The sequence below is a fragment of the Pinus tabuliformis genome, chromosome 3_2 (assembly GCF_031772625.1).
Source record: "Pinus tabuliformis cultivar Carrire ecotype Pingquan chromosome 3_2, CPIR1, whole genome shotgun sequence".
NCBI lineage: Eukaryota > Viridiplantae > Streptophyta > Pinopsida > Pinales > Pinaceae > Pinus > Pinus tabuliformis.
In genome coordinates this window covers 874,580,060-874,595,428 of record NC_142302.1, presented here as the reverse complement: position 1 = coordinate 874,595,428, position 15,369 = coordinate 874,580,060, and the positions used below count along the sequence as shown (strand labels likewise).

Genomic DNA, 15,369 nt, shown 5'->3' with positions numbered 1-15,369 from the left:
AATTTTCACATATGGTTACAATTTGAAGAACACCTTCCAACCTTGATATTTTGTAGGTGAAAACCATATATGACCTTATTTGTAGGGATTCTCTTATTATTTTGTTGTAGTTATTTTTCTCTTCATAATTGGTTCCTATTTGGAACATGTTCTTCCACCTACATGCCTACTTATTATGATTTGTACAATTTTATTCCTAGGGCTTCTTCTATTTTAATATTATCGCTCTAAGGCTCATCAAGGCTTTTTATTTAAGAGAAACATTTTTACTTGTGCAGGTCTCCATCCAATGTTAGGAACACTCTTCTAGTAGTATGTCATATTTCTAAAATCCTTTCTTCATAAAATTCCTCCACATAAGAAAATTTCCTCAAATAAAGGTGAATATATTGTGTCCAACATCATTCAAGATCTAGATAGTACTATCATTAAGGATTGAATATGCTGGTATATGGTTCCCAATTATAATTTCTAGCCATATACCCAACCCAAATTTCATTGCCCAAATATAAAAATAAATTTGAGATGATATTCTAGACTCATGGATCCATGATCTAACTTCGTAATTCACAATGTTACAATAGATGGATAAATATCATTGTTTTTTCTTCACATAAAACCCTTTATATGGTGTTGGACAAGTATGGTGAAAATATGGACTTGAAGCTACTTTAACATTTATTAAATTCAATAGTGATAGAAAACCAAACTCAAATACCATGTCCATCACCATTTTGGACACTCTATGTATTTCCCTCAAACAAATATTTTAACCTCCTTTCCATGTGCAAAATCTAATGTATGTATGGATGAAGCAACATTAAGCCTTGGGAAAAAGAATCCATTAATACATTGATAATTTAACCAAGCTCTAGAAGCAATTAAATATCCTAAATATTGAAGTGGAATTGACTCCCAAGTTTACTTATGGTTTGCTAGTAAGTTTTGGGCATGAATTGGCTCTGTTCAAGAATAAAAATTTAATCAATCCCTCCACCATGCCATCACTATGGAACATAAAATTGATAAATGCATTGATATTTGTGTTAATCTCCCATATTCTTCCAATAATCATTTCAATAATATGACGGAAACATTCAACCCTTGGTATTAAAACTAACCATTGTACTAGTGTACCTTTATGAAATCTAAATTGGTGTCATTGTGATAAATCTTAATTCCATTATTCATCCAATGTTCATGCTTTTGAACACCAATCCACTCCAAAAAAATGTATACAATGATGAAAATAATTAGAGAACTCATTCCCGACATTTTTTTTAATAATTCAACTCCATGTCATAACCCATATCCCCATTATTAAATAGTTAGTCTCACCAACCTTAACATGATAGAACATTTGTTACTAGTAATGATGGAGGGAAAGCTTATAAATATTATTTTCAAACACAATTGTCAAGTGAAATACTAATTATCCAAGATCGTCCTTAATAATGTTGGCCAAAAGGAACTCATCTCCAAGAAATTGTGAATTTTCTTCATATTACAATTAATTAACACCCCTCTCCATATAATTCTATCTAGATAAAAAATAATAGACCTTGTATTCTATTTAAGAAATATTGCACCACAATGTTTTCCACAAGTGCTATTTTTACGTATTTCCAAATACAATGTATATCCACTTTACTATTTTGACTTACTCTTGGCCTCCTAAATTAATGTCACAATAATTTTCTATAAAATTAATTTCCAAACACATATAAACTACTTAAAGAAGACAAAACCTATGAACTCACCTTTACTTCAAATTCTTACCCATAACTATTGATTCAAACTTGACATCTTGAAAGGGTCCTCGAGTTAAGTCATTCTTTCTCCCATACATACGAAGTATTAACCCTACCTCAACCTCTCCATAAACCTTAGTATATTATCGTTTGTTTTCTCAATTCTCTTATCTCCAGGTCATGATAACCCATCCATTGTTCTATTATCTCTCAAGCAACAAAATAATGTAATAGCATTCTTTATTACCCTCAGAGACATGTTTTCAATTTCATATCTTTCCTTCCTTATCCATTGCACTTAAATTACCACAGTTTTCACATGGCTATGCACCAAAATATCCACCATTGTTAACATGCTCTAGATATCTAAAGGTTTAATTTGTGACTTAAATCCATACATAGATGAAAACTATTGATCAAGATAAGGCCTCATTTCATGAAAAATATATCCAATGACAACATCGCTTAAACAATTAGTAAGATATTCCCTATCATCCATTACCAATCTTCACTCATGAGTAATATTTTTAAAGGATGACATGCCACTACTATGCTTTTATAGACTTAGGATCCTTCAAGAACTACCTATCTCTTATAAGAGTCATCATACCATGCTCTACCTATTTTAAAAGTTCACCGTGATAGAACTCAATTACTAATCTATCCTGATGATGAGCCACCGTGGAGGGCTCGAAACGTCGATACAAACAAATCATGGATGCGAAAACTCTGGAAGAAAACAACATAGTTCTCTAATACATGAGTGATCCTCTTGTCCTTATATCCCTAGAACAATAACAATGCTCCATATTCCTAAACATCAACACTTTCTTGTTACTTGAACTCAACAAGTAGCTATCTAGTGTGTTTCTCATATAAAAGGAGATATGACAACATGCACTAGATCCATTTGGGTAGTACCTATGGCACATGACATCTATTACTAGAAATGAGAAATTCATTTAGAAAATAATTATATGAAAACTATATGTCATAATCACTCTATTTCATGTTGGAATTTGATAACACCTTTAGCGCACCAATTTCACGCATGGATAATTCTTAATAGTGTCCCTATTTTGACCCTCACTTGAAAACTTCTAGGTGTGCTCATATGAAAGGTGTTTCTAGGCTTGCATTAGTTGGATTCATCATTTATGGTATAAAGTAGTAGTTTTATCTTCAACCCTTGAAAGTGAATATATTATACAATGTTCTTTACTTGCACACCTAAGTAACACACATTGTCATATTCCCCTCTATGGGTTAACTTGACATTTTCACTTCATATACCTACCTCAAAATTACACATTCCTATGTACGCCACTCAATATATCTCTCCACTTACATAGTGTATATGTTCTATTGAAGCCTTTTTCCATTGGGTTCAATCTCTTTCCAACATGACCTCCCACAAGGCAAGACAAATGAATATATCCTATACATACTCAATGCTCATTTTTCAATAATAACAATTGTTTCCCTATAATTTTATCTCTTGTTGCAACGTAGTGGAAAACATGAAGATTGTTTCCTCCAATAAATTTTAGATCTTGGAAACACACTTATATCATCTACACGCTCAAACTCACACATATATAAACTAGATACTACTAAGTAACCATTGTTTTTTGTCATCCTATCATTAATTCAAACTAGGACACCACTCATTCTATTTCACTAAATGGTGAATCAAAAGTTAACTTTTGTTTAGCTCCTAAACACATTAAACTTCAATAAACTTCAATATGCCTCAATTATTCGATCTACAGCCTACACCACATTAAACTTCAATATGCCTTAATTATTCGATCTACAGCCTACACCATACTTATCTATTATGCACATCTTTAATTAAGCTTCTCTATTATTTTTACTTCCTACAAAAAAATGTTAAATATTTATTTTGACGTCGTTCTTTTGTATAAAATACTTGGCATGTTTCATATCCTCACTTGGTATGAAACCTTTTCTCATCAACTAAGATGGATACCATAGGAGTGATTTTCCATTTTACCGAACCTATTAGTGTATAGAAGTTTGATTGGTGTAGAAAATTTACGTAAATATGATTTCTATCTGAAATTCTTTAATGACTTTAACCAAAATTAACACATGTTATGTTATAATGAAATGATTATCAATTACATGACTGCATAATTTTTCGAGTTTCATTTATTAGAAATGGATATCCTTTGTAATAGGATTCTACGTATATTATATATGTCTCATTTATTTAATTATATTAGAATATATTTAAATAATTGAAAACCAAAATAGTGACTATGGGAGCTCAATATAACTATAGTTATGTAGTGTTGAAATAATTCATGGTGGCCGCGCTTTATCATGGAACCAGCCGTCCTCAATATTTTTGAGCGTTTGTTTTCGTTATCTTGGTATATTTATATGCGTTGTTCTTGTCCTTTGGTTATCTTGGTAGATTTATAAGCAACTTTCATTCAATATATCTATCTTTTTAACGTTTCTATAAGGTGGTTAAGATCCTTGTGTCACATTTAGTAGAATGTTGGATCAGTTACGCTCCTTGTTGTCTCATTTAAGAAACGTGTTGGAACAGTCCTTGGTATCATGTGGCATCTAATTTGGTCATGTTAATTATTATGTATTTCAATTTTTAGTTATAATTGTTTCTCCATGTGATTGTATATTCTATCGCAATAGCAAGTGGGATGTAAATAGATTGTTTTTATAATTTTAATCATCTTCTCATTTTCTTTGTTAAAGAATTATGAGGGTAAGATTATAATAATATTTTATAAAATGTATTATTTTTATTATTGTTTTATAAAATTTGAAATATAATTAATTAATTTAGTTATATAAATTAAAGGGTTATTAAATGTTATTAGATATCAAAATATTTATTTTATAATATGTGTTATATTACTAAAAAAATTTTAAATGAATTATAACCAAAGTATTTATTATTATTGTTAAATAATAAAAGAATTAATATATAGGTTAACGATATATATTTAAACCATAATTTACTTCATATTACTGATATGATTTTTTTAAAATAATATGAATTTTTTTTAATTAATCAATTTAATTAAAAAGAGAAAAATAATATAACTACTTCAAAGATAAATATCAACTTTTAATTTGTATATATTACTATTAATATTCTAGTAAATTCATATTAAATATATACTCTCCACCTAATAATTATTACTAGACACACTTATTATTATTATTATTATTATTATTATATTATGAATTAAACATATATACATTTTAAGAAACATGTAGAAACATGTAGTAAGATTCTCTACAAGGGAGATTCACCCTCACTTTATTATAAAGATTTAGTATATAAATAGGTTTTGTTACAATGTCATATGGCACTACCATTTTCTAATTGATACTACATGCCCAAAAACCCAGTCATATGACACATGTTCATATATAATTTTTTTTATTTAATCAATTTAAATAAAATGGTAGAAAGTACATAACTACTTTTGAGATAAATCTCAATTTTTAGCATGTGACTACTACTAATTATAATCTAGAATATTTCATGGAGGCTAAATTCATATCATTCACCTAATAATTATAGATAACTAGTGCAAAAATACAAATGAAATGACTCATAAAAACTAATAGGAATAAATCCATAATAAACATCAAAACACTTACATTTCACATTGCTAAGATTAAAAAAAATCATGAAAACTAACTAAATTATAATTTTCTTTTAAATTATTATTATTATTAATTATACAAATAATTAATATATAAATTAAACATATATGCATCTTAAATAACATGAAACAAGATTCTTAATCATGGAGATTTATTAGTTTATCATGGAGATTCTTAATCTCTAAATAGACTTTGTTACAATTTAATGGATTAATACCATGACTTTTAAATACCCAAAACACCTCAAAAAATCTATCTCACTTCGAATGACATTTCATCATATCATATTTTTTTACTTAATCAATTTAATTAAATTAGTAATAATAACATAATTAATGTATACATAAATCTCATTCTTTGATTTGTATATTTTATTAAATCTCAATCTTTAATGTGTATATTTTATTATAAATAGTCTAAAATATTCCATAAAAATTAAATATTTAATAACTACATAATAATTATTAATAATTAAATTAAAATTCTAAACATACTATTACAAAATAAACACACATAACACTTATAAAAAAATACAATTTATTAATTTAAATCTATTAATCTAAACCTATTAACTTTCATGTCTTCCGTGCTGAAAGCAAGACATTAAAATTACATGTCACACAAAACGTTTCTTCACCTCGGATAGTATGGTGTTAAATCACTTATTTCTAAACATAAGGATTTTCATATTTATGCACGTAATTTTTTTGAATTATGAATATATATATATATATATATATATATATATAATAAAATATTTATGTGGCTAGCTAGTAAAATTTTGTTTTTTCACATTTTTCATTAATGAGAATATGTCTCTCAAGATTTAAACCCAAGTGTTTCATCATCATTCTTAATAAATTATTTTTTTTGTAATTTATATTTTTTATAAATTATTATATTTAACAATCCATCTATATAAATTAAATAATTAAATATAAATAGATATCAAAACATTTACTTGGTAATATATTACACATTATTAAAATAAATAAATAAAAAAAATAATTTTTTAAATAATTATAAATAAAAAATAATATATAACCCAATATATATATATATATATAAAAAATATGTATCATAAAAATTATTAATCTATAAATTTAGGTTATTATAATATTATAAATTCATATTATAAATTTTCAATAATATAATCTTACAAATCATAAATTATTTAAAAATCTTTCAACCAATTATTTATAATAAATTAAAATTTTAAAATTCTGATTTTAAAATAAACATACACATTTAAATATCTCTCTTAAAACATAAACAAAGTATTTCAATAATTTTTTAACTCCATTCTTATTATATAAATTACTCTAAATAAATAACTACCCACTTGATCTCTTCATCTTTCTCTATTGAGAACGATACAAAAGTGGATGGAATAAACTCCGTGATCGTGACCCTAATCCTTTAGAAATTAATTTATATCAACATGTATCATTTTCTTATAGTGTTAAGGACATTAAATTATACTTTTAATTTCACCATCCATGAACCATGTTACCAACTTCCTTTCTTCTCTTCCTTTTTTCTTTCTTTCTTGTCTTCGTGGTTTGAGATTGTAATGTAACTTGAGAGAGCCCAAAGCATTTCAAGAGATTATAGCTATTGTTAAGAAAATTCCATATGTTATTATATAATTTTTTTAATATTTGGTCACATATAAATTAACCAATATGTATCAATTTTTTTTAGTGTTCATGACATTAACTTATATTTTTAATTTTATCATTCATGAACCATGTTATCATCTTTCTTTTTTCTTTCTTTCTTCTCTTCCTCGTTTGAGAACGTAATGTAACTTTCTCAGGAAATTTTCTTGCTAAGAAAGTTGAGATTGTCAATGTACTTGAGAGAGTGCAAAGCATATTTTTCATTGGAAATTGTTGGTATTGCTAAGAAAGTTCCATAGGTTATTATATCAATTTTTTTACTATTTTGTCACATATAAATTAGCTTTTATTAAAATTATATTTTTAATTAGTAAAATTGTATCTTTAACTTGTAATTTAAGTTAAATTAATAAAATTTATAAATATATAAAATATATTCTCATTTTTATATTTTTTATAAAAAATATAGTTAATTAAATTATTTTAAATAGTCAAATAAAATGGTTATTATGTTATTTTATTTATATACATTTAAATTAAATATTATTTATTATGGTTAAATTAAATATTAAATTGGTGTATAATTTTTTTGTTTATAACAAAAAGATTTATGAAGTAATTTGACTAATAAAATAATACACTTACACTACCCCTTAAATTTCAACTTGTAACCTTTTCCAAAGAACACATACACTTAACCTATAAACTAGAATTCAATCTAATCCTAACTCACTATCAAAATTATTCCATTTTCATTTTCATTATGGTTTAGCCCACTTAAATTATATATTATAAATTTGAAATTCATATATATAATAGTATATATATATATATATATATATATATAGAAAAAAAACATGTAAGTATTTTTTTAATCTTGGAGATTCTTAATTTGTAAATAGGCTTTGTTACACTAGAGTGGGCATAATAGTTAAAAGCATGTGTTTCCTCCTAAAAGATAATTGATTCATTACTATATGAGGGAACACTATGTATGCCTTCATAGACGTAGCAGTGAGGTCCCTTATCCCACAAACAAGGGAGTCTCATACACTAATTTGGTATCTAACTTGGTTGTGACCTTAGAATTGGATAATATTATCCATCAAAACCATGGTTTATTAATATCACATGCCCAAAAAACTATAACTAATTTCACATGACAATTATTTCAATTAATTATTTTAACTAAAAAGGGAAAAATGACATAACTACTTTTAACATAAACCTAAATCTTTAATCTATAATTACGATTAAAAATATTTTAAAATATTAGGTATCTATTATTTATAATTACTATTAAAAATATTTTATAACTATAATTAATAATTAAATTAAAATTTAAAAAACTTTATTTTAAAATAAACAATTATTATTAAATAAATTTTTATAAAATAAATTTTTATTTTCAATTAACTAAATAATAATTATATTAAAAAATATTAAATATTATTTTATATATAAAACTATAAAAACATAATATAAAACTTAAAATTATTATTAACAAATTATATATTTATTTAAGATTTCAAAAAATATATTTTATTATTTTAATATATTAATTTAAATTTAAATTTAACAAATACTTAAAATATCATATTTTTAATATACTATTTCACTTAATATAATATCAAGTAAATAGTTCGATGCTGAAGTATCAACCTTAATATTCAGTAAATAGTATGATGCTGAAGTATGAACCTTAACACTGAACTAGTATCAAATAAAGTAAAAAGTAAAGTAAATATGAAATACTATGCTATAAGTCAATCATTCACTTACGGCCTTTTCATAATTTACATTGAATATCACCTTATTTCCATGCAACCATCCAAATAGATCAGCCTGCTTTGCTTACTAGATGGTACTTCAATATTTAGAATCAAACAGATTAAGATTATTAAAGTGTTATCAAAATTATAGAAGGAATATCAATGGTTTAGTACGGCAAATGTTCATTGGCGGTTTCCCTAGTGGGCAGTTTTAAACATAAATGCTCTCACATGTATTCGACTGGTAATCTAATACTCTTCAAGAAGGAAAACTTCCAATACTGAGGGCGTGCTCCGGTCTAGCCTCAGCCTAGATCCGGAAAAGAGAGGAGGAACGCGGATAGTTGATGTAAATTTTTTCATTTTACAATAAATGTTCAGTATACTTTTCGTACTATCAACGTAAAAAGCTTCTATACCAATGGCTAAAACTATCCGGCCTGCTGTAACTAGGGGGTTGTAAATGCTTACTACTGGATTTAAGAAATCCAGTAAACTATGTGGTATTAAACTATTTAGCTAGCTGGGCCGACGGACTGTATATGCTTAAGGTTGGGTTTAAGAAAGTAAATTATTTGAAGGTGGACATATACCGCTGCTGTCGATTAACTGCCTCACACTTGGATAACTCTCGCCCTATACCAATCGAAATCGACCCACAATAATGTATGTGGCTCTTAACAGTTAGTCGTTAGAATTTGAGTCAGATACATCAATTCGAACGTTAGCTAAGAGCCAGTAACATCCATCTCAAGAGTTACAGTACCATTTGTCTAGCTCTTTTTGCTGGAAGGCTCCCTATTCTATGGATAAGCTTGATACTACTGCTTTTCAGAATATCACTCTCTGCTGTACAACTTGTTTGAATAATGGCATATATGTATTTAAGGCATTTAATCAGAAGAAAAAAAAAAAAAAAAACGTACCCATGATTTCTCTTAACCTTAACATTAAATTTGAGGTCAAAATCTTTTGCTGTGGGATAAAATCGCTCCGTTGAATAGCATTTAAAAAAGACAAAACAAAATAATGACAAAGAAAAATAAATTAACATGGTGTACCATAAATTGAGATCGGTCCATCTGCTTTTTCTTCTATGTTGACATTTGGGGTCAAAATACAGTTCAGTTAACTAGGCTATTAATTGAGATTTCTCTGGGTTGCACTACCTACAGCTCGCTTTACAAAATAGCAGCAACACATACATCATAATTTCCAAATATCCTCACTTGCAAGGAAAACAAAGTCTTTTTTTTTAATGCAGAGATAAAGCTCAAGATTTCTTCTTATGCAAATATACTGAACCAAAAAAAATGTGTTTTAGATATGTTTGTAGATGTTTCTGAAGTTAAACTATGTGAAATAACTTGAAAAGTCCAACATTTTTGGTCGACACTCGTAGAGACTCATGATCATCAAGATCGAAAGAATAAAAAATAAAAAAAAAATCAGGAGTGCTGAGATTTTACACTTTGAAAATGCTGGGATTCTATACTTATATTCCTAAGTTATTTCACACAATTTAATTCCAAAAACATTTACAAGTGTTTTACATAGAAAACATCTACAAACGCAATATATCGAGCCTAAAAACTGAAATGGAAGGTGGAAAAATAAATGTGATTATTATATAGAGACCAGATTTTTTTAAGAACTCAAGCTGAAGCATCAAAAAGAACCAGGATCTTTCCTCAAGGTGTGCAGAATAAAGGCCCTAATAAACTTTTGGGAGTTTTGTAAGCCTGTGAACGTAGAAATCAGTCATTATGAAGCAATCAATCACAAAATCTAGGATATTTCTTCTCAGGCACGAGGGATAGATGGAATCAGGATAACAAAACCAATAAATTGTGGAGAGTTAAGAACGCTTATGAACGTAAAAATCAGCCATATGTGTGGAACAATCATTGAGTTATGGTAATAGAGGACCTAGGGTGCAAAATTATTTTTGCATGGTAATAGAGGACCTAGGGTGCAATTTTTCTTTCCATCTATCTATCTATGTTAGCTTAAGGGTTGTTGTTGCAGCACTCAGAAAAAATATGTCTGAGAAATATGAAGAAACAGTGTCAAAATTGCAAAGGGAAGAGCGTATAACCTGGGATGATGGGTGTTCTTGACAACTTTCTGGCCATACTTTCTCCATTTGTAACCATCGTCCAGCACATCTACATCGCTCATGGTCTGGAAACAGAACCTTGGCTCCCTCAGCTTTCTTCTCACTTTCACCTTCTTCATCTTCACATCACAACTAGACGACGATCCCCACCTATAATTTATTCAAACCCCACAAGGTTAGCAAATAGTTTTAACAGTGGTGGTTATTTCACCAGCCTTATTGCCAAATAAATCATGTCTGTAAACCAGACTTACCACAGGTTACTCAAATTTTTTAGGCCCTCTGTTCTTTTTGCGTTATCTGGGACGCTTGATTCAAAGCTTTGATCATCTGTCGATCTCAAGAGACTTATCTCTGGCAGATTATTTCTGTACTCAATGTGGGATATTGTGTCTGTGCAGCTAAAGTTAACCTGATCACCAGCATGGCCAAGAGGTGATGAGATCATACCACGTTGAGTGTCATTATATTCTGTTGAGTTGATTAGCAGGGCCTGATCTTGAGAAACCCTATTTGAGAAAGCAGAATACTCTCCAGAAAGCTTGAGATGGCCTGGCCGGAGAAAACAATAATCAGAATTATCACTCTGAGAAGCAAAATTAGATGGCTGCAGTTCACCCTCTTGTACTCCATTTCTTTCGTGAAAAGTCTCCTGAAATGAATTCATTGAATGAACTAGCTCATGCTGAGGCCTAGTTAGGAAATATCCTTGCATACACTCAGCTGAAACAAAAGGATTTATCTGACCATAACTCTCCGGCATATTTGCTGTTAGGGCCACTAAAGGTTCAAGATGTTGAGAAAGATCAGCGCTGCAACAATGAGATCATGCCCTTTTGAACGACGTGTGCATTTGGTCCTGTTGTGAATCGAACCCTGGACCTCAGATTCTGGAAAGAACAGAGCAGAGAAGGGGAGAGGGTTTATTGGGTACTTGCAGGATCTATGAGGAGATGTTTGCCTGACTGTAAAGTGATAAGAGGTGACAGAGATCTACAGAAATGGCTGACAAAAAGAAAATTTCGTGACGGGATGAGTACAGATTGAGATCGAGCTGGGAAATGATGAAGATTGGTGATCAATATGAGGGAAAGATTGCAATCGAGATCAGTCGGCTTCTTGATTTTTCTTGATTTTCTTGTTCAAATGCTTGCAGGCCTTGTTGTTGTTGTTGAGGTTTGGCGGTGATAATGATGATGGAGTACTTAGTGATCACGAGGGTTGATCATTCGTTATCTGTTGACTTTGGTAAAGTTGGTTTCGGAATTTCTCTCTTATCGCTTAAAGGAGTGGATGCCATGGATTTGCTCGCTATTTGCAGTAATCATGGGGTTTCTTGGTTCAAAAGATTTGCGCAGAGGCTGCTTCCCCAGTCTCACTCTTACCGTGATAATGTTGGCTTTGTCTAATGAGGTGACCATTTAACCTGAATTTTTAGTGAGAAGTTAGCTAATTTTTATTTTCAATAAATTTAATTGTGCGTGTTTAAATAGTTTTTTAATAGGTAGAAATGGATTTAGTTTTATTTATGCACTTAAATTTTGAAATTAGATCTTAGTGATTTTTTCTTTTAAATTTAATTCAAAAGGTATTTAAATTATTTTCTACAGTAGAAATAGATTCAACATCATTTAACTAAACTAGACAAGCAAAAGCCAGATTTCCAAAACTTAAGCAAATTTTACACAAAATTATTTTCTATTATTTTTCCAGGCAAAAATGTAGCCTGGTTAGACTACTCTACTCTCTCTTTCGTTTGTCTTACGTGACAGATGCCGTCATGATATACGTTGGAGAGGACCGGCAGAGACATCATCATCTCCACATTCATCGACTCTGATCATTTTACATGAATTTCCGCTCTCTCATTTTTAATATTTTCGTTTCGTTTCAAAGGAATCGATCGATTGGGTTTTGTTGTTTTGCAATGATTCTCTCTAGTTTCTGTTCATGTGGGCATGATCATGTATGTCCATTTGGCATTCTAGATGAGACCCCAAATCAATCATCAATCATCCCCAATTTCTCAACTGAGTGTGACTGCCATCCCTGTCCACTTGATTGCTGAGGACCCTCCATACCAAAAAACTTTCATGTATAGTCAGCACAAGGGGTTGGAGGCTGCTCAAATCATGAAGTGGGTTTTCCAATACCATACTCATAATGAAACAGGGTTGTCCAATTTGTGAATATTCCATGATGAAAGGGGGTGTGTTTTCCAATATTGATTTCTTATAAAGTTGGGCATATAAGGAGTACAAAAGCTTGGGTTTCTTAACTGGTGGTAGAAAGTCTTATTGGGATCCATGCCCTGGAAAGAACAAGGGTACCCATCAGTAGATTCCTCAGCCACCCAACAAGTCTAGAAGATGTTAAAATCGCTACATTAGTTTTGTAAGGAAGAAAGAAGTCTTCCATAAATTAATTGAAATCGTAAAGTGGATGAAGAAGTCTTTCATATATTAATTAAAATCCAAAAAGGTGACACACTTTTGGCCACTTCTATGATTAACGCTGACTCTTGGTGATTAGTGTCATGGTTTGAGTTTATTTCAGACGGGGGATGGCTCTCTTGAAACGAGGATTGCGCAATTAATTGAAATATAATTTATAATTAATAGTTTGCGTACACGAATCAATTATATCGATAAGAACTCTTTGTTATGAAACCGAAGAATTCGTCGACCTCCTAACCCACCGTCCATTTCACTGCAACACGGAATGCAAACCTCCCAAACAATCATGTGTGTGTCACATGCACTACAACAACGAAGGGATGCTTTTGGCATCTATAAGAGTGACTATCATTAACTCACTGTGACTATGAGTGACTATCATTAACTCACTGTGACATAATGTGGGTTGAGTTAATGGGTTATCACTGTGTAAATCAGATATACAGAGGGCAATATGTGTAGTCAGGAATGAGTCCAAGACGTGATATGCCAAACATGCATGGTGATGATGCACCACTCCAACTTGAAAGCCATGATCCAAGTGCAAAGTGTTCGTTTTTCATGATGTTTGATATGATAAAAGTGTAGGACAACCCTGTGTTTTATAATTACATCGAGAGGCACAAACTTATGATGTTTGATCTTTTCCTTAATGTCTCCATGTAATCCTCTGTCTTCTCATGGTTAGTTTTTGGCTGAATATATATCATTACAAGGTTGAGGTGTCTTGTGAGGGTGTTTTGCATTTCCCCTTTTTTTTTAAATATTAAATTATGCTAATTTGATAAGCATAATGTTTCTAATGATCTTAAATGATGGGAAAGGAAAAATGGTATTGAAGTGCATCATTAGTGTGTTTATTAAAATGTTTAAATTTGATAAAAATAATGTTTTAATATGGGATGCACTAAGAAATGTGTAACATTTGGAAAATATTTTATTTTATTTGTTGATCACATGGGATATATGTATGTATAGTAGAATGTATTTTTGGGTTGGTAGGGGTTATGTCAATAAATTATATACGTATGAATTTTGTATGTGTGATAATTTGGTGGGTTTATGAGATTATTGCATCATGTTGGTTATGATTAAATTGAATGGGACTTCAGAAATATGGTTATTTTATTAGTTTTTTGTTTTTGTTTTTGTTTTTTTTATGAAGTTGTTTTTGTTATAATGATGAAGTCAATAAATACAATTCATTAGAGGAATTTTTTTTTTGACAATGAATTCAATACACAAGAAAATATGACAAGAGGAGTTGATCCTATGACAAGGGTACAATTCTCATGAAAGAGTAGAATGAAAGATTCTAGGTCTACCTACTAATATGACACTAGAGATTAACATGCCCTCTCCAAAAAAATTTTGATCTAAGCACATGATATCTATTGGTGTTTAGGAAGGAATAACTCATCTTCCTATGTAGCCTTTTCCACTTGTAGGTTTTTTTCGTTGGATATGCTACTCAATTTCTCAATTTTGCATCTACTTAATCCTTATTCCAATGTTTGTTTCTCATTTAAAAAACTTTTCTCTTCTTCAATAATGTGTGGTAAAATATCTAGGATTCATATCTTGTCAATAGTTAGCTTCTTTAAGCATGAAACATGGAAGAATGGATGTATTGATCCGGATTTAAACAGGAACGCAACAAATTACAGAGATAACCATATACACAAAGATGCAGTGGAAATAATACTTCATTTCATTAATGGAAAATACTGAAATATGCTTACAAACAGAAATGGAAATAAACTAGCTAGGGCGATGGTAGCTTATCTCTGAGAAGAGATGTGATGGCTACATGCCTCTTAACTGTGTTACAATGAGGCTCGAAGGCCTATTTATTGTTGAGAAACAATGGAAAAACCCTTAACATTCCAAAACCTAACCCTAGGAGATGAAACGCCAAACTGTGGGCCCCGTTTGGGGGTAAGTTGGTACATCAACTTCCCGGGGTCGTAACTTTGG

At 29.8% G+C, this 15,369-nt stretch overlaps 1 protein-coding gene across 1 annotated transcript in view; it reads right to left on the bottom strand.

The window, feature by feature from the left end:
- LOC149183404 (WRKY transcription factor 71-like) overlaps positions 1 to 12,328 on the bottom strand; it is a 47,202-nt gene extending 34,874 nt beyond the window's left edge. Inside the window, exons 1-2 of the mRNA XM_089418725.1 lie at positions 11,191 to 12,328; positions 10,916 to 11,086 (exon numbers count right to left, since the gene is read on the bottom strand). Of these exons, the coding sequence (XP_089274851.1) occupies positions 10,916 to 11,086; positions 11,191 to 11,699 (680 nt within the window). The 5' untranslated portion in view covers positions 11,700 to 12,328. The remainder of the gene's footprint in view (positions 1 to 10,915; positions 11,087 to 11,190) is intronic.
- Between the last annotated feature and the right edge of the window lie 3,041 nt (positions 12,329 to 15,369).